The sequence below is a fragment of the Cyanistes caeruleus genome, chromosome 18 (assembly GCF_971803275.1).
Source record: "Cyanistes caeruleus chromosome 18, bCyaCae1.hap1.1, whole genome shotgun sequence".
NCBI classification, from domain to species: domain Eukaryota; kingdom Metazoa; phylum Chordata; class Aves; order Passeriformes; family Paridae; genus Cyanistes; species Cyanistes caeruleus.
Genome location: NC_141718.1, coordinates 9577344 through 9605130, shown reverse-complemented (window position 1 = coordinate 9605130; position 27787 = coordinate 9577344). Strand labels below are relative to the sequence as shown.

The 27787-nt window shown below is 51.9% G+C and overlaps 1 protein-coding gene across 2 annotated transcripts in view; it reads right to left on the bottom strand.

Annotated features, from left to right (window-relative positions):
- The window catches only part of RBM19 (RNA binding motif protein 19), a 52189-nt gene that overhangs the window by 7957 nt on the left and 16445 nt on the right, over positions 1–27787 (bottom strand). For both annotated transcript variants that reach the window (XM_023937583.2, XM_086855206.1), the window contains exons 22-23: positions 10389–10494; positions 4752–4872 (exon numbers count right to left, since the gene is read on the bottom strand). In XM_023937583.2, coding sequence (XP_023793351.2) covers positions 4752–4872; positions 10389–10494 — 227 coding nt within the window. The remainder of the gene's footprint in view (positions 1–4751; positions 4873–10388; positions 10495–27787) is intronic.

Genomic DNA, 27787 nt, shown 5'->3' with positions numbered 1-27787 from the left:
TGGAGAACAGCTGTTTAAATCCTGCTTTCAGACATCAAAAGCCTCGCTGGGTTTCTCAAACAAACAAACATACCATAGGACTAAAGAAAAGGTGTAAAATAAATAAATGGAACAAGCTGTGCATTTTCTTTTAGTATTACAGCTGCTGCGGGAGATAAACAACAAGTAAATGTCACAAAACATCAATACAGAAGAAATTAACCTGACAAAAGCTCACATCCCCCCCCCCCCTCGTCTCCCCCCCAACTCCCAAGAATTTTGCATTTCTGGAGTTCCCATCTAATGATTTTATTTTTCAATTAATTCTTTGTCAGAGAGCCAGAACCTGCCTCCCTTCTCCCTGGGGGCTGTGGGGATGGGAGGGGGATGAGGGTGCTCCTGGACCCTCCCAGCAGCCACCCCACCAGCTCAGGGGAGCCAAGGGGGCACAAGGTGCCACCCCAAGGCCCTGCAGCAGCTCTTCCCAGTTCAATCACCCAAAGGTACGAGGGACAGCCCATCCTGGAGGAAAGGTGCCAGCTCAGCAGTTCTCCCTCTCCTTTACTCAGCTCTCCTGCTTTGGAATGGCATCAAAATGCCAAAATTTTCTCCTCCCAAATCCACTGTAGGAAGCGTGTCCTGTAGGTGCCACCCCTTTGAGCCAGACCCTGGCAGGCCCCACACGGAGATGCCACAATGCTGAGGCTGCAGAGCAGAGGAAAAGCTGGATTTGGGATGCTGGGAGCACAGGGAGCATCCCTCAGCGGAGCAGCACCTGCCATGGCACAGGCAGGGGTCTGGCAGGGAAATTCCCCCCATTGCATCCCCCAGATTCACCAGCTCGGCCGCGGGGAGCACCGGCAGCACCCCCCTCTCGTCAAACAAGGGGAAAATAAAAACCCAGGAGGGTGGGGAAGCGAATTGCTTCGACTTCCTTCCGTTCTGCTGCTCCAAGCTGGTTAAGGTTTGCCTGCTAACGATCCCATTTGCTTCCTTTAAACAATGGGCAAAGCCGGCGGGGGTGGGCCGGGAGGGGGATTACCACGGGATTAGAACGTGGCAGGGTTGCGGATGCCACGCTAATCCTGCAGGGTTTTACTCTCCGGCTCCGGCATGTGTTTGCATTAGTTACAGATGCTCTCGGAAAAAAAAAATATAATAATAAAAAAAATAAAATAAAAAGAAAGAGGAAAGGACAAAGGAGAAAAAAGGGAGCCCAGCGGTTGGGAGGTGAGGGCAAGGGGAACTTGGGGGTCTGTGGCCAAAGCAGGAACGATCTGGGAAAGGTGATGGAGGCAGGAGCAAACTGGGAAAGGTGATGGTGGCAGGAAGACTTTCCCACCCCACCATCAGGATCAGGATCAGGCCTTCCCTGGCAAACTCCTGCTTCCAGCAACAACTGTAAATAAGCAGGGATGAGCCGCAGCGGGGCTCGGCTGCTTTACACCCCCCCACAGCCCCTCACAACTGAGCCCCCTCCTCACACGCCTCCCCCATTCACCCCCTCCACACAAGCCATTCCTTCCCCTCCCGGCGTGGCGAAATTCCCCATCTGTCAATTTAATTCTTTGATCGATGGGAAAGAGCAGGAAAAGCGGCCCGGCACAGCTGGCTTCCCAAGTTAGGCCTGGCAGGAGAGCGGCGGCCGCGCCGGAGCCGGCTGAGCGCGGGCTCTGCGGAGCGCACGCACACCAGTAATTGTAATTTAGTGGGATTGGGAGCCAGCGCCTTCCCTGCACGGCCCTGGGCTCCCGGGAGAGAGCAGAGCATGCCGAGGGGATGGGCAGCGCTCGCCAGCCTTCCCCCAGCTCGTCCTTCCTCCAGGATGGAGCTGAGGGGGGAAAGGGGGGGAGCCGCGGTTCCGTCATCTGGGGATGCAGGACCTGCACGGATCCACGGCTGCCCCTTGCCCCAGGGCTGGCAAATTCAGCTGGCCCTTGGTGCCAGGGCCAGAACAGCTACCCTGCTGCTTTCCAAAGTGTTGGTGATCCTTGCTTTCCAAAGGGAGGATCTCCCTGCCCAAGCCGGGGCCGAGATGCTGCCGCTGGCAGGGTTTGTCACCTGTCCCTGCCCTGCTGTGGCATTTGTCACAAGCCTGCTCCAGGTTATGGGCTGCACTAGAGAATCCAGGGACAGCTGCTGGCCAGGCTTTCCCTGGCTTCTCCTTCCCACGTTAAGAGCCACTAAGTTTATCCACAGCAGCATCAAAGCCTCGCCCGTGCCAGGCCAAGCCCTCGGGCTCTCCAGCCTCCCTGCAGCTGTGGGTCCCCCACATTAAAAGTGGGGTGCAAAAAAAACTCAAAGTGTCTTCATTTTTTTTTTTAGAGATCCTCTCAGAAAGGAGCAGAAAGCCTTCAACCCCTCCCAGGCTGTGCTGGGAGCCAGCGTGGAGAGCAGGGCTGAGGTCCCAGGCCTCAGGGCTGGGCTGTGGCTTCACTCCTGACACAATTATTGAAACCACCCGTGGTCAGTCACTGACCACTCCTGGGCTCCTCACTTTCTCCTGGAACATTACAAAGCCTCAGAACAAGCCATAAAGAATGACCTGAAAACTACACAAAATGGGAAGGAAGCCTATTCCATTTTATTGCGTCTATTAGACCTATTGAAAAGACGGCTCAGAAGTGGCTTGATTGCCATGACAAACGCCTGCATGGAGAAAAGATTTGGGAGACCAGACCTCTCCTTCACAAATAACAGCAGAGACCTGGAACTGGAAGCCCAATCTCTCTAAATGGTCTCTAGAAATAAGGTGTGTAATTGTAGCAGAGAGCAGTCAGTGGTAGGACATGTCTGTCACAGCCCAGGTCAGGACTCTGAAATACTAAGACTAAGATGATGGGGCTGACATTAGAGCTGGGGACACCACAGACCTCAGTCTTGATTGTTTCCTGAGGCTTGAAGACCCAAAATTAACTTTTCTCTCCCATTCCCAGCTCGGGATGGGGACGTGGCCACTGCAGCCTGCAAAGCTGTGGGGAGACCCTCACAATTCACCCATGCTGTGCTAGGAGAGGAGAACTCAGGACACTGATAAACAGCACACGGATGTCTGAGCTGCTCCTGTGCCTTGTGGGGAGAGGAGGAGACTTGGGGATCAGGAGAAAGCCTGGTTTCAGGTCTGCACCACCAGTGAAAAGAGATGCATGGTCTCAGCCTGGCTGTTGGGCGCTGTGTGTGCTCTGCATCCTCTCCATCCCTGCTCCATGTGGGAAAAGCAGCCTCTAGCCACGCCAGGGAGGAAAGCTGAAGGAGCATCCCCCTTCCAGGGGCTGCAGGCAGAGTGGTGGCAGCCTTTTCCCCCCTCTTTATCATTACCACCCTCTCCACACCCACAGAAGGGACAGAGTGCAGCTCCTGCCTCAGCTCAGAGCCACTGGGCACCCCAGAGTGCCAAGAAATCAGGAGCAGGCACTTCCCAAGGGAATAAAACCCCACTCATGACCCTCCAGAGAGGCACAGAGAGGCTGAGACCTGGTCCCAGGCACCAGCCAGATCCTGGTGCCCACGGGTGTGCCCCAGCCTGGCTTTCCTGGCACAGATCCCCTCGGGCACACCCTGCTCTGCCACAGCATTAGCCACTGGCAGTTCTGCCAGGCCTGGAGTCATTGCATGTTCCTGCTCTCCCCTCAAGACAGGCTGGAGCACAGAGGGATTGTGCTTCCATCCTACTTCCCATCCCTAAATCCTTGCTCCTGTTTCTCAGCTGAGACTGTGGAGCCACTTCAGCTCCAAAGCTGCATTCCTGCCAGGATGTGAAAATGCTCTCCCTGCTGCCCTCCCCAGGGCCCCAGCTCGGTGAGGAAGAGCCCAGATGAGGAGGCTGGAGCAAAGACAGGCAAAAAATTGGAATAAGAGGAGTCTGGGGTGGGGGGATGGCAGACCTCACAGTCACACCTGCAGAGAGTCTGCAAGGACCCTAAAGCAAAGACTGTTTATTTCCCCCTGTACTGAGCAGAGTGGAAAGGGGGGAAGGAGATCCTGAAGATAAAACTGGGTGCTTGAAAGATCTCACCTGCTGTTTTCTCCACCCAAGTGGAGCTTCACATCACTGTGAGCAAGCATGACGTGTCCCCACTCCAGTGCTGGGTTCTGGGTGGGCACATCCACCCTCAGCCCTGCCACCACCAAACTGCAGCTTCCCCAGCCTGGAATAACCAGCCCTGCACTATTTCAGGAACAAGTGGAGCACTGGATCAGCCAGGATCACCGACTAACCGAGATGTGCTGCTCTCCCTCACCAGGGATGGGTAACTGCTGCCAAACCCCCGGGCCACGGGCATGTGGTGATGCAGAGGGGAAGCTGGGAGGGGATGCAGGAGGAGGAGCATTGATCTCCAGCTTAGCCCTGCAGCCCAGGGGAGCCCTTGCTACATAAATATTTGCCAAGCAATGCATTTGTGCCTGTCGATGGCTGTCAATAGGAGCCCGCAGTGCTGTCATCTGCGGAGCTGTCACTCCCAGCTCCTGAGCCAAGCAGCCCCTTCTGCATCCCAGCCCATCACCACAAGGCTTTTCCTTTTAAACCCACGTGCTACCTGCACAGAGCCTGGGAGGGAGCACCAGGGGAGGGAGCAAAGGCCTCGTGGCTGGCAGGTGGCACCGCGGCGCCTGGGCACGGCCGGCACACGCGGAGTTAACAGCTCACAGGCAGAGCTGTCAGACAAAGCCCTGGCCTGGATGCCTCCTGCCTCCCCCTGCATGCTCAGGCTCCAGCATCTGCCTGGCAGCCCGCAGCGTGTGCCAGGGCAGTGCCAGGCAGGAGGGGTTACCGTGGAAGTGCTGGGCGGTTTTGCGGCGCAGGGCCTCCAGCGTCTCCTCCGTGTCTGCCCACTCCAGCACCAGCCTGCGGCCGTACAGGTGAGTGCTGTGGCACAGGGCGTTGAAGGCTTTCTGCAGAATTAAAAGAGAGAAAAAGAAATTAAAGGAGAAAATAAGAACAACCTCACAGGAGGGAAGGGAAAAATGTCCCTCCCTCTGGCCTGGAGTGGAGCGACCACCGGAGATCATCGCACTCGGAGTGCTTTGCTCTGATGGGGCAGGATCCATCTCCATCAGAGGCTCTGACTCGGTCATTTATCTCCTCTGCACTTGCAGCAGAGCAAATTCCCATCACCACAGCTGCTGGTTGTGGTGGGGCAAGCTGGAATCCAGCACAGGAGGGGGAGCTGGGAATGCTGCAGCCTCTGGAGCGTTCGGTGGGACCTCGTGACTCCCTGGCACCCTGTTCTCTGCTGGGACACAGAAGTTCCTTTCTGCTCTGGAAGCAAGTTGGAAAGCTGCCTTTCTCCTGCCAGCCATTTGGTGACTTGGCTGTGCTGGCAGCAAATGTGGCAGAGCAGAAGCCCTCTGCTCTTTCTGCCTGTGGTGGTTTGCTCTAATGCAGAAATCCAGAGGTTTCCTGGTGCTAGATCCTGTTCAGTAACACCCATACCTCTGTAATCTCTTGGTGAAGTTGAATGCAAACATGCCAGCCAGCCCAGAGCTCGGATGACCTCCTCTGTCCTTAGACAACCAGCAGAAACACCCAGAAAACACTGACTCAGCCCAGGGAAGTTTGATTTTGTCTTTATTTCCCACTGAATTTCAAGGAAATTGATGATTGAGCAGGATTGGGCCCACAGCACATATGCACAAACACACTGGCCAAATATTTTTATCCCCAGAGGGCCCACAAAGTGCTCCACAGTAAAGGCTGGGCACAGAGGGAGAGAAATGCCCCAAATGCTTTTTTAAAATCCCCAGCTGAGGCTGGGATTAGCTCAGGTTTTGAGCTCTGCAAACTCATATCCCTTGAACAAAAATGGAAACTCTAGGGTCAGACACATCCTGCTGTCCAACAGAGACCTGTGCTCCCAGCTGGAGGCCCCCAAACCAGCTCCCAAGCTGTCCTGCAGAAGCCCACATCTCTCCTCTGAGCCTCCTGCTAAAAGCAGCTTTCAAGTGCTGCAGCTGTCCCCAAATGCCACATCTCTGGGCACAGGGGCTTGTCCTGCTCTGCTGCCCACAGCTGCTCCTCAGGATCCCTCCTTGAGCTGCTGGGTTATCAAACTCATAAAGAACCTCCATTTTCAGTAACCAGCTGCCAGTAAGCTGAGTTTTCCTCTCTTTCCAAAGTCCTTTCGCTCATGTAACCCTCAGTGACGAGGAGCAGCAGCTCCACCTGCCCCATGGTGTGGGTGAAATTCCCATTATCCCAGCACCCCCAGCTCCCCGGGGTGATCCCGGTGGGGCAGAATGCCCCCTTTTCCAGGGGCACATTCCTCCTGGAAGAGCTGCAAGCTCCAGCTGTTTTTATTTGCTGCTGCTGTGTTTTCAAGGCCTATCTCCCAATTAGCAGAGCAATGTGTTGGCTTAAACAAACACTCGGGGGGAGGGAGTTGTGAGGGCTGTTTATGTTGGCACAAGGAGCCTTTTCCAAAGCCTGGCACACAACCCATGGCTCTAAACACTGCATTTCCTTTGTTAATTCCTATTTTTGGATCTCTCCTTCCCTCAGCACAAGGAAGAGGAAGGTTGGGTGACAGCACACAGCCCATCCGTGCTCCACAGGTCATGGAGGAGGGCAGACCATGGTGAACGTGGCACTTGGTTGGCTCTGGTCCTCTGAGCCACTTCTCTGCCACCTCCTCCTCCTCCTCACGGGATTGCCACCCTCTAGTTTTGGTGGCAGCCCTGACAAAGGTCATGGAGCAACAGGGAAGGCAGATGCTGCCATCAAGTTGTGTTATGTGCAAGAAAGCCGCTGGGTGAGAGACAACTGCCAGCAGCCTGGTGACATTGGCCCTTCCTGGCCAAACACATCCCCAGAATGAGTTGGTTTGCACCCACAATGAAGGAAAGCCCCAGCCTGTACTGGAATCTCTGCTCCCTGTCTTCCAGATGGGCTCCAGGAGCTGGGGATGCAGAGGAGAAGCTGCACATTTCAGGTGACAAAACATGGATGTCACTTCTTTGGAAACGAGCTATAAGACAAACCGTAGCTGTTCATTGCTCTGAGAGGAATTAAGACTTTTTCAGGGGGGGAAAAATAAAAAGAGAAAGCACTGATGATTTAAAAGACAAAGGGATGAAGGGGAGAAATGCCATCACCATACATCCACACTGCTGGAAGTCTTCCAGGGAGAGGAGGAAATCTGCCACTGCTGCTATTTCAAATGAAAAGACAGGTAGGGAAAAAACGTATTTTAATTAGGTGACGAGTATGAAATGAGGAGAAACAGGCTGGCTTTCACAAAAAGCAGGAGCTATTTTTGGGGTGCAGCTCCTCTATGTGAGGATCTGCCTTTCCAGGACACCTCTTTGGAGGAACAAAGAAGGGCCAGAGGTTTGTGGAGTTGTATCCAAATGAGGGATAAAGGGAGGTGCGGTGTCTGCTCATCCAAGAGAGAGACTCACCACAAAAGCCCTCTAATTTCCAGGGCTGAATATCTTCCTACACCTTTAAGGAGAGCCTTTGCCACAAAAAGCTCCTTTTGAAATGCCCAAACCTGACTCTGATAAAGCTGCTGCATTTGGTAACACACCCTCTGCCAGGCCACCCCAAAGCCTGAAGATCCTTGGCAAGCCTTCTCCCGGGCCTCATTTGCTTTCCAGATGCTTTGAGGGTTGTATGAAAACACTACAGGCTTTTCCTCCTTGAGGATGGGATGTGAGCATGTTAAAAATGCCATTTCTGAGCACTTTTTGCAAAGTTTGGTTCAAGCTTAACGTTACAGCCCAGCACGGTGGGAAAAAGCGGGTAGAGGAAAGGGAGAGGCTGGAACAGCAGCTTAAAAAGGTCTGTGGGATTCAGGAAGAGAATTTCCAAGTGAAGAGGTGGGCTGGTAAAGGCCCAGGAAGGCCAGGCTGCTGGGATGAGGCAGCCAGAGCTCTGGAGCAGAGCCTGCTGTGCTGGCAGGGCCGGGAGCAGAGACCGGACCGCAGCGTCTGTCACCCCCGGGTGTGACAGCGCCAGCCCTGCCTGCTGCACTCATTTGGAGGACAGTGCTGCTCTGCCTCCACATTCCCCCTTGCCCTATTAAATACTCAAGCCAAAGAGCCTCCAGGCTGGAATCATTAGAGGGACAAAGGGTCAACAACATTAGGAGATTGATAAATATCCCTCCCTCGCAAGAGCCGGTCCCAGCTGAGGATGCTCTCCGCGATGCCAGCTGCACACAAGGATTTCTCCTTCCGTGTGCGTGCATTTTGAAAGCATTGGCTGTCTCTCCCAAATGGGCAATTTCTATTTGGAGACCAGATGTATTTTTATATCAACAGGGGAGAAAAGTGGGAACTCGGCTTCCCAGTTAATAGTTCAAAAATAAAAACAATTCCGCAACAATTCTGCACAGGGAATGTCAGGAAACGGTTAGTGCTTCCTTAACCGGAGTTAATTTGGTATTGCTTGTGCATCAGAGTTCCAGGGGAGGCTGAGGAGATCAAGCCAAGCCTGATGGGGCAGATCTGCAGGCACAGCATTGGGGAGCTGGGAGGAGGAGCCCCCCATCTCCGTGCTGGCTGTGGAAAATCTCCATGTGCGCTCCCACAGTGGCTGTTCAGAGAAAAAGACAAACACGGGAGGTCACAGGCTTTAAATGCCCAACAAAGGCAGCCTAACTATTCTATTACAAACCCATCATGTTTTATAAGATGCTTATAAGCAATTTCCAGATTACCACTCTGAGCAAAAGCATCACTGACAGTCAGAGCTATTCAGCTCAGAGGTCTCCAGGCCCACTCCCCTCCTCTCTCATTTCACTCAGCAATAAACTCTAAGCCAATTATGAGCGTGTTTACAATATTCAGGATCCTATTCATCAATACACCGTGCATCCTTTTCCAGACGGCCAATGGAGTGTACTTGATGTGCCACTTGTGAGACAATTAAATCCCTCAAAGAGACGAGGGTGGAAAAAAAATATGAAGAAGGAAGAAGAGCTGCTTTGCTGGGAAAGAAGAAAACCCTGCTGAGAGCTCTTGCACAGGGCAGCTCTCTCCCTGCATGCTCCCCTCCATGAGCTCTGGCAGCAGTGCCCTGGGCCAGAGCCCTGCCTGGCTCCCTCCCCTCACCACAGAAGGGCTGAGATCACTGAGATTCCCGTTTGTCCAGGGCAGCTGGAATCAGTCCCTGAGGGGATGAAAAGGGATGGGAGGCAAACACTGAGCCTGTGTCTGTCTCCCCCAGAGAACAGCAGAAAAGCTGCCCCCCAAACCCAGCAGCAGTAAAGAACCAGTTGGGTTCTTTACTACGTACCTTTCCATCCAAAGCCGAAGGTTTCCTTAGGAAAAGATTAATTCAACCCCCAGGAACAAAGCCTGGATGATACTGGAGTGAAGCAGAGGTGAAAGCAAAGCTGCTTTGAGCAGAGCCACAGTCACAGCTCAAGGTGCAGGGAGAGGACCCAGGCTCCTGGGGGGATCCCTGCACCCCCAGCTGATCTCCAAGTGGAGGAGGGAGGCTGAGCAGAGGGAAGTTTGAGTTAGGATCAATACAGGACTAACAAAGAAACTCCATGTACTGTGTTGTACAGGAGGTCAGGCTGGAAGGGATGATCTAATAGTCCCTTGTGATCCTGGATCAATGAATGCTGTCTAAAAACATAAACACAGGCTCTGGCTGGCTCCCCCCTTCTCTCTCCTTCATCTCCGCTCACAGTCTGGAAAATCTGGAGTTTTTGGGGTTCATGTGGCCCCTTCCCTCCAGCAATAACATCTGTGGGCTGTGATTACAGCCACTTCCTTCCAGACTCTGCACAAATCACCAGGAATCAGCAGCAGGATGAAATCCACCCTGCTCCAGAACCTCTGGCAAAGGGTAAGAGCAGGATACCATCAGACAAGCTGCAATCCCCTTGTTTCTGCTAAAAGCATGGAACTTAAAGATACAGGAAAGCTTTCAAAAAATAAATGAATGAGGCCAATTTATAGCTACTGATCCTCTGGCACAGTCACTGGGAAAGCAGCAGGGTAAGGCTGCTCACAGGGGGCTCTCAGAACACACAGAACTGATGAACACAAGCCTTGCACAGGTTACAAATTAGGAAACAGCCACAATATTCAGAACTCCCCTAAAATCAAGGCGGTGGTGGAGGTGGGACATGTGCAGAGGTTTCCTGATGTGTTAATGTTGGGTCAAAACCGTCCTGTCTCACCTTGCTGCATGACAAATCTGAAAAATAAGCTCCTGTCCTTCTGTATTACAAGAATTTTGATTTGTTTCACCAGCTGCACCTGAATTATCCCCATTAGGGTTTGGGTTGTGGGTTTTGTTGCTGCCCATAGGGGGGTTTTAGCCTGAGTGCAGCTTTCCTGGCGAATGCTACCAGCCTGCCCCAAGCCTGGACTAAGCCTCAGTGGGACGGAGCCTCCAGGCTCCCTTCCCCACCTGGGGCAGTGGCAGAAGGGCAGGGAGGAGCACAGCTCACCTTGGCATCCTGCTTGGTGACGAAATCCACGAAGCCAAAGCCCCGGTGGGATCCCGTTCCTGCCATTTTCTTGGGCAGCCGGACGGTCTTGAGCTCTCCAAAGGTGCTGGGAATGCAAGGAAAAGCAGGGACAGTGAGATAAAGGGAAGAGCCACCCCTTTCCCACAAGCCTTGGCAGTGCCAGCTGCAGACCCACACTGAGTGGGTCACTCGCAGCAGATGAGTCTTGCTCCAGGTGTCCTGCAGCCACTCTGCTTCCCTGCAAGCCCCATTTCCAGAGCAAATACAACCAGCTAAAAACTCAGCTTGGATTTCAAGGATTGTTCTGGTTATAATAATTAACAATACAAAAATCTGCTTTAATGTAACTGCTTTGCTCCTTCTTCCTTCAGGAGATGCAGCCACCCTGCTCAGGGTGGGCAAAGCATCTCCAGGTTACCAGGGCTGCTCCAGATCCCACAAAAACAGATTCATTTGCACCTTTAAAGAGGGGCTGGAGTGCACAGGATCCAGGCAGGAAACAGAGCATGCCCCACAGGGAATTAATCTGTTTCCAGAATAGCTCCTCCATCCCCAGAGGTGTCATCCCTTCGACTCCAGGGATCCCGGGCATTTTTTACTATTGGATTTCCTCGCTCTAACCCTTCAGCCTCTCCCACCCTGCAGCTTCTGTGCTGGAGTAAACTGGTTTTATCTAAGCTTTCTGGATATAGAAAGGGCAACAGGCGAATCCAGCAGACCACAACAACCTCTGTATCCAACAGCATTTCAGACAAGTTTTGCAGCGTCAATGGAAAGCCAAGAATGGGGAGATAAGGGTGTTCCCATCCCAGAGAATGAACCTGTGGCTTGAGCACTTTGACCAGTTTGTCCAAAACCCCTAAAAACAGCCCCAAAGGCAGCACGTGCCAGACACCCCTCTCCAGTGCCATCCCCTGGAGAAATTCCAGGACAAAGCCAACGCTTTCCCTGCTGCCAAGCTCCCTCTTCCCCTTCTCCTCCCCTCCCCTCACACCCATTTATCAAACACATATGCACAAACTGCAGGCAATAAATATTTAATGTGGCCCAGGTCTGAAGAGATGTGTTATTTTATTTGAAAATCTCCACACAGGCGTGCATACACAAAAGGAGCCTGGGATACAGCAGTGCCAAAGAGCACCTGGGAATAAACACAGTAAAGGCCATAAACGCTCTCGTGAAATGATATAAGCTAAATCCTGGGAGTTAACCTGCTGCACTGGCAGCATGACCAGGCATTCATCCACCCAATTTCCTTAGGCAACGTGGTGTGTAAATGCACCATTATGAAGCTTCAAAATGAATCCGCACGTCTCCCGCTCGGTGCTTTCCCTCCCGCTCTCCCTCCTGCCCCCTCCGAGCTGGAGCTACGCAAACAAACAAACAAACCCCAGCACAGGAGAGGGAGCAGCCTCAGCTGCTGGCAATGCTCGCATCCTGCAGTTGCCAGAGGTGCCCCTGCAAAGGGGTGGGGGGTGACAGGGACTCCCAAGATCCCTGGAGCACCTCAAATGCTGCTGTTGGGTGAAGGGAGAGGCGAGGAGAGAGCTCCTGAGCTATGGAGATGCCCATCGAGCTAGGAATAATGGGTGATAGGAGCCATGGGCATGCTCCAGTCTCTCTCTCTCCATGAAAAATATCAAGGACATTGCCTGGGGGCTGCAGAGTATTTGCTGAAGGAAGAGAAGCAGAGTATTTGCTCAAAGGGAGATCTCAGTCTGTGCACCTAAACACCGATGTGTCCTTTTGACACCAAGAGCCAGCGCCCCAGGTGACCCAGGAGGTACCCACAGGAGCAGGATGGCTCTGGAGTCAGCCTGGGCATCCCTCATCAGCCTGGGCAGTGCTGGGAGAAGCTGGCTCTTCCTTCCTCCCCAGCTCAGAGCAGCCCAAGCCACCTGCACGTGCAGAGGCGTGGAGGGAGCGGAGACCTGGATCCAGATCCAGAGCAGGGCTGGCCACAAGCTTTTCCTGGGCAGTGGGAGCCAGCAGGGGCTTCCAGAGGGAAGGATCCAGGCACCAGGCGAGGTGGAGGGGTGAGGGAAGCCGAGGGGACAGGGCTGACCCCGGTGGGGCTGTGCAGGGGAACAGAGTCCCCCCCACTGCGGCGCTAATTAGAAACCACAACACAGCAATTACCAGCCCGGGAGCTGCGAATGAAGCGCAGAGCTCCGGCCTTTAATGTTCTCCTCTCCGGTGCCAGGCACAGACTCACACCTCTCTTTTCCAATTATTTCTCTGGGATTTGGGGGGAGAGAGAGGCAGAGGCAGAAGGAAACCCAATTACCCCCCGCAGTGGCAGGTACCCGGGGAAGCCAGAGGGAAGCCAGGTGTGACATGTTTGCTCCCACTCCAGCTGCATCCAGGCCCCAGCATGGCCAGGAATGGATTGTGCCACGGGCAAAGGCACGGGAGTGAGGATGGGAGGAGGAAAAGCACGGAGCACATCACCCAAATGACACCGGTGCAGAATGGCAAGGGAGGGAAGAAAGCAGCTTTTCCGTAAGAGCTGTTTGAAAATGTGCTCCAGGGGCTGGGATGGCTGGGGAGGGCAGGGGTGTCACAGCAAGTCAGACCTGGTGGCGCTGCCAGCTCCTTCCCCTTCCAGCTCAGAGCTCTGATGGGCACGGAGCAAAAAAACCCCACAGGCAGCCCAGGGTGGGGTTTCCTCTGGGTGCTGGTGCTTCTCTCCTCTCAAAGTGGGCAGAGATCAGCAGTCCTGCTGCCAGCACAGAGCACAGCATCAGGCCAGGCTCCTGGCCTCAAGCAGGATGGTTTACAGGGAAGTTTCCAGCATCAGTGAGTGTGAAACCAGAGGAGTTCCTGGGTTTATACTCACCCACCCATCCATGTGTTCTCCAGGTGCTCCTGAGACCCTGCACCAGGGCTGAAGGACCTCGTGGCTGTAGGAGCAAAACCCTTCCAGGCTTGAGACATTGACTTTTTTGCAGTCAGCCTGGCTTAACTTGAGCCTCAGTCCTGATGAGCCCACCAGACCCCTGTGCCTGGCCTGCACTGGATTTCTGGTAGGACACCCCCACAGCTCCTGGTGGCACCACACTTGGATGGGATTTCAGTGTGACCAAGGTGTGCAGCAATCCCAAATGTCTTGTGAAGCCCCCATGGAGCTGCTCACAATTAACACAGGAAGGTGTGGGGGACCAAAAGCAGAGTTTTGCTGCGGAGGCAGCAGGATGGCAGAGCCCCTGGTGACCTGCCATGCACACGGCTGCTCCAACTCCTCCCAGCTTCCTTCCCACAGATCCGTGAAAAATAGTGTCCACCAGCTATTCCCTGAAATCCAAAGTGGAATCAGGACCAGGAGGGGAGGCAGAGGTGTGGAGGACGTGGCTCTGCCTGGGTTCCCCTGTCCCTGCCAGCCAGGCTGGCAGCTCTCTCCTCACGCCTCGCTCTCCCAGGCTTGGCACGTTTTCCTGCCGTTGGCTGGGATGGGATGACAGCCTCCACAAACACTGCAAGTCCCATTTCCTAAATGAGAACCTTTGTTTTGTGCCCATCCAGATTTGCTGGGAAACCAGCAAAAAGCCTGTGCTGGCCCTGGCTGAGCCACGAGCCACAGGGCTGCAGAATAGAGACAGCCACGAGCTCTCCTTTGACAAGCCACTCGTTCCAAGCTCAGCAGGAGCACAGGGTGCATCCCAGAGATGCCAGCAGGGACATCCCCTCCCTCCCACCCACAAGAGATGCAGCATTTCTCCATGGCAGTGCTGGCTATCAGCTGCTCTCCTGCTGCTTTGGCAGCTCTTCCAGCTGCCATCCCGCTTCCCTGGCTGAACACAGGGAGGAAAAGGAGATTTCTCCTCCTCACTGCAAGCTGGCTGCAGGTCAGAGGAACATCACTCCTTGGGATTGTAATTATATCCTTCTGGCACAGGCCAGCTGGGAGGCAAGTCCTTTGCCTGCTAATTATAGGACATTATATTGCTATTAAACTGCACATTCCAGCTCGGCAGACAACCCACAGCTCGCTTGGCTTTGCCTGGTCACCAGAAGGAGCCTGCACGTCCTTCACCAAGCCCAGAGGCAGTGGGACAGAGAATGGGCATACAGGTGGGCTCCAGAAAACCTCCTCCCTCCCCTTCCTTCCTCCCTGGTTTCCAGAAAACCTCATAGCTTCAGGCAGCTGTGAAGGCTGCTCTGGTACCTCCAGAGCGGAGGAATTGAGGAATCACAGTGGTTTGGTTGGAAGAAACCTTAAAGCCCATCCAGTTCCCCCTCTAAGCCCCATCCAGCCTGGCCTTGGACACTTCCAGGGATCCAGGGGCAGCCACAGCTTCTCTGACACCCTGTGCCAGGGCCTGCCCACCCTCACAGGGAACAATTCCTTCCAAAGAATTTCCTCCTAAGAAGTTAAAAACATCTCTCCAGCCGGGAAGTGTTCCCTCCATTTCAAGCCCTTCCCTGTCTCAAAGAGCAGCATTTAAACTGCAAAATCCTTGGGACAGGCCAGACCTGACAGGAATTTTCAAGTCCCAAATGCACAGATGTTGATCTTGGTGCACCCCAAGCCGCGAGCTGATTTTGGGTTGCCACGTTCTGAGGGGGAAAGTACAACTGACACCATGAATCCTCCCACTGCCAAAACCACAGAACATCTTGGACAACAACCACAAAAATCACCCTGAGCATTCTGCGGATGTGTACAGAGCAGGCCTAAATCCCCTCTCTGGTTTATAGTCCTTCAAGAAAAACGAAACAGCAAAACCATGTTGAAAAACTGATTATGACAACCTTTACCAAGGCTGCCGACCTTCTCCTGGGTTGCCATCTACTGCCACCATCTCCTCCTGCTCTCCTCTTGCTGCCTTCCTATCCCAAGCCCTGCCCAAATCCCCCCTCGTGACTGCTGGCAGCCCCGGGCCGGAGCGCAGGCGGATGAGCCGGGCAGCGTGACCGCTCATCCCAAATGGCTCTGGGCAGGGATGACGAGTCCAAAAGGGACACAAGTCCTCCCCTCCCCTCCCTGCACAGCCTCAGCCCCAGGAGCAGGCTGCAGCCACACAGAATTCACTCAATCTCTTTTGTTCTTTTTCCCTGCTCGCCCCCAAACAGGACCTTCCCCCCTCAGAAAGCGACGGCCCTGCCAGGCTCTGCCGCCACACCCGTTTGCTGGTTAAAAGGGGGAAGAAAAAAAAAATAAAATACAGTAATGGTCCTTTTTTTTTCTTTCTTCCTCCTTGAGGAAGGCAGGACCCTGGCAAATGGTTTTGCCCCTGGGCTGAGCCATGGCCAGTTCCACCCCCTGCATGAGGGAGTTAATGGAATACGCAGCAGAAGGGCCCTCCCGCCTCCCGCTCCAGGACTTCAGCTGACTCCAGGACGGCTAATCCCATTACAAGAAAATAACGTGGATAATTCAAGCTAATGAAATCGTTACAAGAATGTGGACAGCCAGGGGTGGACATTCAGAGCCAATTTAACACTCCTTGGTGTTGTTATCCCCAGCACAGGAAATATCTGAAAAGGAGGAAGGGAAAGGGAAGGAGGGAAGAAAAAAGCCTTCCTCTCTTGTTAGCTTAAATCCTGTTAGAGAGTTCAGGAATTAATCTGGCACCCATCTCCCCTATTACCATTATCAGCAGCAGCATCAATAATGTCTCCTTCACCTCTGAAAATCAGCAAATGAAGGCACAGACAGACAAGGTGGGAGGGAAAGCTGTGGATCCAGAGCAGAGTCAAACCGTGGCTCCCTCCAGCTCCGGTGGAGCTGTGGGTGGAGGGATTTGGCAGCAGAGCAGGGCTCCGTGTCCCCCTGGCCCACAGATGAAGGGACACCAGCAGACAGGTGCCCAGGGCACAGCTGATCCTTCATTCCCTGCGCTGGCCAGTCCTGCTGGATAACCAAAGCACCTCAAAATCCTCGTGAAAAGCCAGCAGGACACGGGACAGCCTTTTCCAGCTTCCTCTCCTCTTTTGCCCAGCAGCATGGTCTTTGTTTGGATGTCCCTCAATCTGCTGCTGGGTTTTGCTTTATGTGATTCCTCTTTTTCCTTGTGCTGCTGCCTGCTCCAAGCCATGGATCCCTTCCCAAGCCCCGTTTCCTGGGAAGGCCTGGCCTCGCTGCCAGAGCCTCCTGGGGCAGGTGCAAAGGCATCTCACACGCTCCCTGGGATAACACTGCTGCTGGTCCCAGCTCTGCACCTCCCTCCTCGTGGAGGCAGCCCGGGAGATCCACTACAAAACCGTCCTGGGAAAGCTGCTCCAGCTTCTGGATTGCCCTCACACCCTCCGTGCCCGTGGAAAACTCCAAGCTTATCGAATTTTGGTACAGAGCTTCCAAAATTATTTAGCTGCCCAACACCACAACTACTGCAAGTGCCAGGGACTATGTGGACATGGATGTGCTTCTTCCAAGGAGCTGGGAATTTACCCACAAATCCCATTTTTAGTGGACAGTGGCAGCAGCTTCCCTCGGAGCTCATGGCAAAGCAGGATGAGGAACACAACAGCTTTGGCCCCAGAGCAGGAGGCAGCCAGGGGATCTTCCCTCTCCTTGAGATGCTGGCTCAGGAGGCAGTGCCTGCTTCCCGTGGCTTAACTGGCTCGTTTAAAAACACAGCAAAACATTTTATCCCTTCTCGATTTATTTTCCTTAACAGTTGCTTATGAGGGACCTTATCAAAAGCGTTCTGAAATTCCAAGCAAATTAGTCATTAGGCAGGTTTTCAGAACAGTAATTAGGCCACTCCATGCCCCTGATGTATTATTTACCTGAGAAGATCTACATAATTAGGGCTCTTCTTTATAACTGGTATTACACACACTAAATTCTACTCCAGTCTATCGTGTAATTACGCAATTAGGCCGCACGCTAAACAGAAACCAATCCTGAAAACCAAGCAGAAAGGAAAAAAAAAAAACCCACAACAGTAATTATTATTTTTTTAAATCCTCCATCAGCAGCACAGCAGCAAGTCTTAAAATTTTAATATCCCTCCACTTAAGTCATTTCTAAGCAGGTGCTGCAAACAGGTTTGGTTTCTTAATTTTGCCGTGTTTAATCCGACTTTGGGAGGTTTTAACATCGGGAGAGATGGGTTTTAAAGGCTGATAGGAAAAGGGGCCTTTCCCTTCCCTGAATTTGCTGTGCTGGTGGGAGCAGTGGGGTGTCCCTGCAGTGTCCCTTTGCAGCCCTCAGCCCCCTGCTCCTCCCAGTCCGTGCTGATTTTCCATGTTCACTGTGGTGTGAGTGCCGCAGCCACCCCGCCCTCCAGAGCTGGCTCCCACCCTGGAATCCTAGTGTGGAAGAAAGGAATGAGAGCCCTGGAGCCCCTGCAGCAGGAGATGGGATGTGCAGAGCCCCACCCAGCAGCCTCACACACCTTTAGGGTGGAGGGATGGATGGAGTCAGCTCCTGATTTGTTCCCATCTTTCTTCTGGTCCCACTGCAAAGCAAGATCCCAGGATGTCCCTTCCCACCTGTGCCTGCCCATGGGGTTTTGCACATGCCCTGCTTTGTTTCCTGGCTCTTGCTGATGGAAGAGCCTGCACCACTGGGGTGGGAAGTATTTTTTTAATCCACTTCTTGCCATAAATCTATTTTGGACTTGGTGACACCAAGGAAAAGCAGCCAGGACTTGTTGACACCTCCTGGAGAAGACACCTGCCTATTCTCCACCTTTATTTCCGTGCTTTAAAGACAACGATGATTCACTGCTTGATGAAAGCAGGAACAGATTTCCTCCTGAAATTTTACACCTCAATGCCTACAATTTCCAGTTCCTGAGGGAGAGGGGAAGGTGCAGAGCTGGCACAGGGAACACCACAAGCTTCAGGAAGCCCTAGGTTTAAGCAGCACTCCTGAACTTGAACACTGAAATGAGTTTGGGAGCTCAAAGCCATCCCAAAAGAGTTTGAGCTGGTGACTCAGAGGATTTAAAGATAACTGGTGGATGTGTGATGGAAGAGGTCACCCCAAAGCAGAATGGAGGTGGAAAATCCCACTTTAATATTATTCATTATTAATATTATTCAGGTTTTGTTGTTGCTTCTCTCTTTAGCAATCTTACAGAGCTCTGAGCTGGTTCTGGTCACAGCAGGGCTCTTGTCCCCTCTGCTGTCATGGGTCAGCCACAACCAAATCCCCTCATTTCACCCATCCAACATCTTCCTTCTTATTCCTACTGATAACACTAATTACTCCTAATAGTAATCACTTCATTATTTTTATTTTTTTTCTGGGGGAGACAAAAATCATTCAAGTCTGGAGGAGAAAGGACCAGCTCCACCAGGACATCTTCCCCCACATCACCTCCCAGGAGCACACCAGGACCGAACCATGCTCCCCTGGCAGCTGTCCCTGGGATGCACAAATGCAGCAGCCACGACCCCTCCTGAAATCTCAATCCTTGCACAGCCTTCAACAAGAGCCTCCAATGCCTGCAAAGCCTTTCCCAGAGCTCACAGTCCTAAGCCACAATTCTCCCAGCACGCAGCACCTTGCAGGACCAGGGCTTAGGAGGCACCAAGTCACTGCCCTAATCACCAGAGGGTCAGGATTTCACAGGAACCCGCAGCTCCAACAGCGCTGAGATTTGGGGATTTAGCTCTCCTGGGCTCTTTTGAAAATCCTGATCAGAGTGCAGCTCTGGTCAAAAAAATAAGTTATGCTAAAAATAGTGCTCACAGGAGGGTCTGGTGCAGATCTCTCTGCTCCTGGAGGATTCTTGAGTCAGCTCCTTTCAAAGACAAGAGGAAGTTTGTACAACTAGCAGCTAGGAAACAGAAGGAAGCCAAAGGTGTACCCAGAGCATCACTTGGAGAAGGAAGCCTTGCTGTTAAGCTACCAGCTGCATCAACAATCCAAAAAATAAAAATATATCTCATATTCACCTGTAGAACCTCCTGCACTGAGCTGGAGAATAAAAATAGAAGCAGTGAGATATTTATAGGCACACAGCTATTTTAACACAGCTCTGCTTTAAAGAGAATCCTTATTTAAGTCTTGTCCCTGTAAAGCTGCAGGATGACTTAGAAAAATAACCTGATTAATTATTTTCATCAGGAGAACAGAGAAACACAGAGGGAAGATCAAATGCACGCAAGCGCAGCGGGAATGCGGGAGCTGTGCTGGTGACTCAAACACAACGAGGCTGCCGAGCTCTCCTGAGCCCAGGCTTGTCCCCAAGAGCCCAGCCTGGCCACATGTGACACCTGCCAGGGCTCAGAAGGAGGCAAAGCATTAAGAGCAGGCACAGAAGAGCTCCTTGGTGAGGCCAGCTGGGAGCCACCACGCTCCAGAGACAGCAGAACATCCCATTTTCTGCTCATGCTGAAAGAGCTGAGCTGTATTTTCACTGCTAACAGTCCAATTTGCCCATCCTGCACCCAAAACTGGAGCTGTGGCTGCTGCCCAAGCTATGATGGTGGCTGTCCTCCTGCCATGACCACAGCAAAGCTCAGAGGCTGCTTTGCCATGGGATTTGTCTTTACAGGTCACCTGGAAAAGTCCCAAAAGACAGGACAGGGAAGCAAGCACTGTCTGAGCCACCCCAGGATTCAGTGATGGTGTTTCCACTCCATTCCATGGAAAGCTCATCGCTCTCCTCCCGTCTCAGCAAGTGCTGGATGGAGAGGACAGAAATTTCCCAGGGACCAACAGGTTTGGAGATCATCTAGTCCAACCCCACTGCCAAGAGCTCCAAGAAGTGGGGCTACGATGAGAGAAAAGGGGAAGGGATCATCCTTCCAGCCACAACCCACAAAAACAATGCAGGCACCAGGAAAAAAGGCGAGATGGGTTTTAGGGGTAGGAACAATTGAAATGGCAAAGAGCAGAACGTCTGTCATGGAGAGGGAGCTTCAGCCAGGATGGGCTCAGGAAAGCTGAGCTTGTGTGGGAGCTGTCAGAGTCCCAGCTGATGGCAGTAAGTCCCTGCAGAGGTGACAGCTCCGGCAGATGCAGTGAGCAAACAGCAGAAAAGGGGGAGAAATCAGACAGGAGGCAAAGGCAGCTGGATCTTTACAGGCAGAGCCGGGCTGTGCTCGCTGGCATTAAAAAAGGGAGGCAAGTTGTTAAAAAACAACTTTTAAGCAGCATCCTTGCTGAGCACAGGTAGGGCAGGGCTGGCAGCTCCCCTCCCTCCCTCCTCCTCCTCCTCCAGCCCTCCCTGCTGCAGCAGACCCAATTTCATGGGATTTTTGCACAAGCAGCGGGGTGGAAAATGATCATCGGGAGGCAGCGCCCAGACCCCCCCAAGGTGAGCAGCCCCAGCCCACCTGGGTGGGTCCCTGGGCGAGGAAAGAGGCCACCAGTGAGCTCCCCCAATGGCTGCTGTGCTGGGGAGCAGGGGCACCCACGCTCCCCCCAGCCCCGTCACCCTCCTGGCTGCTGACGGCAGAGACAGCGCAGTCCTGCGTGACAGCGTGAAATTAATATGATTTTGGGGGAAGTTGGCAGTGAGTAATGAGCAGCTGAAACACCTCGTCCCCACCCCCTCGCCCCCCAGACTCTTTTAACCCCTCAGCTGCTGGCACGAGATCAAAGAGTGGAAAGAGCAAGAGCTGGGTTAAAGAGAAGCAGAGAAGGGCCGTGCAGCCCACCTGAAATGGGATTTACAGGGTGAATCTCGGCACAATCTCAGCGGTGCTGCTTGTGAGCGGCCCCAGCCTGTGGAGATGCTGAGACTGGCACTCCTGGGCTTGGAGAAGTCAACAGTGCTGCTTTTCCATGTGAGGTTTCACAAAGAGATGTCAAAAAAATGGAAAAGATGAGGGGCTGAAGGAGGTCCAAACCTGCCCTCCAAACACCCCTGGGCAAGGCCCAGAGCCCACCCATGAGGGGACAGCCTGATGTGCACAGAGCACCGATGGGCAGCACAACAAAGAGCGGTTTTCCAGCTTCCCTGGTATCTAATAAAAGGGAATGTGGGCAGGAAAAACATCCCATCTTCACAGGCAGCTGGTGTGAATCCCCGGGTGCCTGGTAAGTCAGTCCCACAGCAGCACCTTCCTGAGAGGACAAGGCTCAGGAGCTCCCTCCTGTACTTAACTGCAGCAAATTTAAGATCTCCTGTCCTCTACCAGATGCCTGGAAGTGCTCAGGATACTGCTGGGGGAGAAGAGGAAAGAGGTGAGAAGACAGATGGTCGTCCTGATCAGCCTTAACTTGATTTCTTCAGGAGGAGCAGCGTGCAGACAGAAATGCTGCTGGTGCCAGCAGCTGCAGAAGCCAGCACAGTTCAAAGGCCCTGGGCACAGGGACTGCCTCAGGGGGGGTGAGAGACTGTGCAATGGAAGGGCTTTAATTGCAATCACATCCCAAGGCTGAAAATCTCCTGGATTGAGAGAGGGAGAAAGGCTGCAGCAGGCATGAGGTTAAAAAAATAATGATGCAAACAGAGATGCAAATAAAGGACACGATGTCATCGTGAGGAGAAAGCTGTGATTCATTAGAGGCTTGTTCAGGACCTTCTCGTGAAGTGAGACTGAAAAATACCCACACAAGTGAAAGATTGGTGGGGGGTGGATGGATCAACAGCACCGGGAAAGAACTGGAGTTAAGGAATCCAACAGACAGAGGAACTGGAAGAGCAAGGAAATAATCAGCTTGACTGTACCTTGATGAAAGGCTGAGACACAAGCTCAAAAGTCAGTCCAGTGTAATTTCAACAGTACAGATTGTGCAATGCCCCAGCTGCCAGCCCCCAGAGGGCCAACTCTGGCAATGAACAAGAACTGGCCACAAGATAAGGCAAGAAAACCCCAAACCTATGTTCTTCCTTTCTCAGACACACACATACTCTTCTTAATTCAGATAAAGAGAGACCCTGTAACACTAAGAACCCTGAGTGGGTTATTTCCAGGCCACAGCACAAGCAGGCTTTGGTTTTGCTCCCTCTGGAGAACCACCTGCCCACATGTGAAATTCTTTTGCACTGAAAAAATGGCAAAAACCCCAAAGCAGAACCCCAGAGAGGCATTTGAACAAGACATTCCAAAAGCAGCCCTTTCCCCACCTCATTCCACCTCCCCGAGCCCCTCCACGCTGCTGAGCAGAGGAATTTGTGTAGAAAACTAATTAAAGTTCCCTCAGGAAGCTTGGCTGGGTGTCCTGGAGAGAGGTGCTGTGGCAGGAGTGGGGAGGAAGCAGCCCTGAAATTCCCTTCCTTTGCACAGGACAAATCCAGCTTTTGGGTGGGCAGAAAAGGGACCTGGAGTATGTGGAGAGCAGAAAAGGGGAGAAAAAGAAATGTAAAAATCAAGTATGTAATGAATATCAGGAAAAGGATGTGCTGGAAAAAAAAAATAAAAAAAATCTTCCTTCTGCTCTTGGGAAGAGCCACCTTTTAAAGCAACTTTGCTAAGATAACACAGAGTTAAACACTTCCTTATCTATGTTAAACACCTTTATGATTCAAACTGAAAAACAGCACTGCAAACCCATTTCCCTCTCCCCCACCCCATGGCTGGCTTTGGAGAGTGGCCAAATTAAAGTGGCCAGCTCCATTTCTGGGCTCTGAATATCAACCCAATTCTGCTGTGTTTGGGATTCCAGTCCACGAGGAGAGGACTTCAAAAGGGGGGAAAAAAAATTAAAAGGAGTTTAATTTATGCTGTTTGAAATAGTAAGAGAAATAAAGCATCCCAGCAGGTCCCTGTATCCCCACCTGCAGCTGATGAGGCTGGTGCACATTTTTTCGCTTCCCAAAAAGCTCCTGCACCCTGTGCAACATCCCCTGGCACTGCAGTTTGGCCATGGAAACATCAGGATTGGTAAGAGGCTGCAGGGATGCACCTGGGAGCAGCAGTGCAGGAGATGCAGGACACACAATCCAAAGGTGTGGGAGAGCAGAGGGCATGGGGTGGTTCATGGGGCAGCCTGTGCCAGGGGTTCCTCACCCTCATGGGGCAATTCCTTGGCAATATCCCATCTCTCCCTGCCCTCTGGCAGTGGGAAGCCATTCCCTGTGTCCTGTGCCTTGTCCCCAGTCCCTCTCTAGCTCTCCTGGAGCACTTTTAGGCCCTGGAAGGGGCTCTGAGGTATTCCTGGAACCTTCTCTCCTGTGTCTCTCAGCCCTTCCATCAGCTCTGGCCTCGCTCCAGCAGCTCCACATCTGCCTTGTGCTGCTCTTGCAGCCCAAAGGCACTGAAAGCAAACAGCTGAGCTCTTCAGCCAGGACAGAGGGAGCCATCAACCAGGCAGCTCCCTTTCTTCCAAAAAAACAAACTCAACACATCCAAAGGTGCAATCCTTGCAAGAACCTTCAAACAGCAGGGGTGGTAGCCCACAGCCAAAGGGTGACAGGGACAGCTTCATGCCAGGGTGGAAAACCTCAGTCCTGAGGAGCATCCTGCAGCTCCCAGGGCCAGCCAAACTCCTCCTCAGACACTCAGCAGCCCAGCACAGCCCCTGCATTCCAGAGAGGAGCTGGAATCCAGCATTAAGGCAGGCACCACATCCTGTGTGCCATCACCCGGTGCCTCGGGAGCAGCCCTGGCCCAGAGCTCCCAGCACGGAGAAGGCAGCCTTAGAATGCTGTTATCCCAAAAGACAAGGCTTGGGAATGCAGCCCAGTGCTGGAAACAGCACAGCACACCCACACCCAGCGCTGGGATGCTGAGCAGCACATGATAACTCCTGGCAGGTGGTGGCCTGGAGCAGGAGCCTGGGGAGGGCTTTGGAGAGCTCCTGACCCTAGCTGTTCGCTGGGGAACACGATGTGGTGATCCCCCTCACCACCACATCAAACTCAGAGGCACCTTCCAGCTGCCATTGCACACCTGAGCACTGAAACACCTTCTGCTCCCTGCTCTGCTCGTGACAGCTTCCCACCTGAGCGTGTTCCTCCAGGCCAGGTGCACACTGCACGGCCCTTCCAGCGCTCAGGGCAGCCCAGGAAGGTGGGATCCAAGCCCTGGGGGCTGGCTGCACGGTGCACAGCTGCTTCCCCAGGGCCTTTCTGCTTCTCCAACACTCATTTTTGGGCACTCCCTTCTTGCAAGCGGAGCACCCTGGGCCAAGCAGAAGAGTCAATGCTCCAGGGGAGTTCAGTGATTCCCCTGCTCTGCCTGTTCCTCCTGCCACCCCAGCACACCAGCAGCTCTGTCCTGGCTCACATGTCTCCTCCTGGCTTCTCCAGATGTCATCCAGCACCTGCAGCCTCCTGTGCTGCCCCCAGCAGCCCCTCAAACCCCAGGGAGATGCTCCCAGTGAGTCCTGCAGCTGTCCCCAAGCCCTTGGGCCATCTGACTGCAGGGGGACAGCATGGAGACAAAATTCAAGCAGCTAAGCAGCAGCAATTGGTTCTGAGCCGTTTCTAGCACAATATTGAAGGTTTTAAAAGTGAAACCCAGCAATCCTGGCAGCACTGGACATTCTGTTTGCATGGAATGCTCTAATTAACTCTGCCCAGCACTTGCTTAACAAACTCACGTTTTTCCTCCTTTTTTTTTTCCTCCTCCTCTGTCTTTCACCAGCACAGATTTTCCACATCTTCAACAGGGGAAGGAAAAATTGTCTCCAGTCATGTAGACTCCATTACTGGGAGAAAGGTGTGAACAGCAAGCATGTCTGGCAGACGGATTCATTATCCCACCGTGTCCTTTATAATGGGAAATGAAAAGCCCATTCTGGTAACTACACTTTATTATAATAGGTCAGAAGAAGTGAAAGGCATCATCTTATAAAATTAACTTCATAAAGACTGTGTAAAAAAAAGAAAAAAAAAACAACTCTGCCAGTTTATCCACTGCATCTCCCTGCAGAGATTTTTTTTCTTCTCCCAGAAGGGGCTGACTCCCAAGTCTTGTCCCACTTCACTTTTCCCCTCCATCAGAAGGAATAGTTCTTTTTCCTCCTAATCAGGCCCAGCCACTTGCTTTGCCAGGTGCAATAAATGCCATGTCTTTGTCAAGACAGAGAAAACAGTCAGCAAAGGAATTAAAATGAAAAGAGACACCCACCCCCAAAGGTCTTTGCGAGAAGCAGCGTTACTTTCTCTGTAGGAAAATCAGAATATGGAGATAAATACACCTGATAACCTGTTCTTTGCTCTGCAATACCTTTCAATTGCTTTTCTGCTTGCTGTTTCTTTAGTCAAACTAAAGTCCAGTCTCCCAGCTGATAATGATTTTGTGACTTAACAGCTTTGTGCAAGGTGTTTGACTGCAGGTCCTACAGGTGCAAGGCCAGGGATGGCCAGGGGGACGATAAAACACCTTCCACACCAAGCCTGACCTCCCTCTGAATTTTGTCTGCCACAGCTAATTGGCAGGGGAGGGCTGGAACTAACAATTGCTGCAAATTGCAGAGAAATCAAAGATAAAACCAAAATGGTAAGTTCTCAGATATACTGTGCAAAGGAAAGAAACTTCATCCCCCAAAAACACAACTCCAAGCACTGCATCCTTTGGTGGGATGAACAGCAGCTCTGCCAAACTCTGGACTGTGTCCATCCCCCAGACTGCCTTGGATCGAGCAGGAATCTTTTAGGAAGCATTTTTCTAAATTTTATCATTCCCTTTTTGAGGAAAATTAAACCCCCATCTCATCAGAACATTATAAACCACTTGCAAAACAGCCAGATTTTCAATCTTCATGGAGTTGGTGCAAGGCAGAGGGAAGGAGGATGGAAGGGGATGCTCTGAAACAAAGAGTTAATTGGAACTCTCAATGAAGGCTGCATGGATCTCATGTGATAGATTCTTAAAGGAGCCCAATTTTCAGAAATTGCCAGGGCTCCAATCTGTGAAAGTGTGGCCTTTCACAGATTCCAGTTCAGCTTGCCACGACTAGAGTTCCTTTTGAAAAAAAAAAAAAAAAATCAAATAAAAAAGTCTTGCCATAAAAACCCCACAATTTGGTAGCAAAAATTAGCAGTGCTCATGGGATAGCAATCCCTTTGTCTCTCCTCCCCTAACTGTAGCTCTTTGCAAAGAACTAAGCACCATTTACCTTTTGTTGTTTTTCCAGGTAGTAAAGAGAAGAGTGGGAGCTAATCAAGAACAAAAATAGGTGAAAAAAACACACCCACAAAAGCTTAATCTTCACACCTTGCCCAAAAGCAGCCCCTATAATTGAACAGCATTTCTCCCTCTGAAGGAGATAACACCTATCTTTTTAAAAAAAAAAAAGATAAATAAATCCCTTGAGGGTGCAAGAGAGGCCAGAACCTCCAGGAGAACGTGGCAGGACATGCTCTGAACCAGTGTCACACCCCAGCAAAGCCACTGGGGCTGGGGTGGGAGCAGGGCAGCACCTGAGGCTTGTGGAATTGCTAAAAGAGGATTATGCTGCAGGCAGAGGACCTGAGCTGTTGATCAGAGCATTCCTGACTCCCCTCAAACACCTTAATTAAGCACCACCTTTCTCCAATCCAAGAAACAACCTGGGATCCCCAGATTCCAAAAGGAAGAAGTTCCTCCAAGCTGCTGTAGGGATATTTCAGTGATGGATCCATAAACAACAAGATCCAAAAGTGGAAAACCAGCCAGGGCAGGGATCCCTGAACTGCCAGTGCTGAGCAGGTACAGCACACCTTGAAAAATCCACTGCTCAGGGCACCCAGCTCCCTTGTTTTGCTGTTCCAGGGTCATCAACACCTTCTGGGGGGCCATTTCAGAAGGGGGACTGAGTTCCTTGACAAAGCTCAAAACATGGAAATATTTGTTTGGGGGAAAAAAATAAATATATCTACACACATATAATGTGTTATAGATTTTTTTTTTTCAACAATATTGGCATAATCTATGAATTTTTCTGGGGTAATACATACATATACATAGATTCTGCATGGATGTATATAATGTGTGTGTGCACATAAAATAAATACACATATATTTATATGTTTAAATTAATATTTAAGTTTAAATTAATATTTATATTAAAAAGAATATTTCAAAATAATATTTATTAAAAATAATATTTCTTAATTTTTAAAGAAATACATTTAAAAATGAAGAAATATGAATTTAAAAATAAAGAAATATGAATTTAAAAATCAATTTATTTTTTTTTCCTGCTGCACAGCTGGAAGGTGGCTCTGGAGCAGGTGAAACAATAGGGAAGATGCTCATCCTGTAAAACCTGGGGCTGTCACCCTGTGTGGTGATGCCTGGCTGAGTGGCCTGGTGGTCCCCAGGCTGGCTGTCCCTTGCTGTCCCCAGGCTGGCTGTCCTGGGCAGGCTAAGAGTGCCCCCTGCAGCCCTGCCAGCCCTTCCACTGCCAAGGACTGCTTGCCATTCCCAAGAAATCCCTAACAAAAGACAAACTCAGGCAGGATCTAAACGCAGAGCAAGCCCGAAGCTCTAGAGCAAAGGCAGCTGATTTAGAGGCACAAACAAAGCAGTCCAGGAGGGTGAGGTGGTGGGCAGTGCTCTGCTGTGCCTGGTTTTGGCTGCTCCAGAGGGGAGATGGC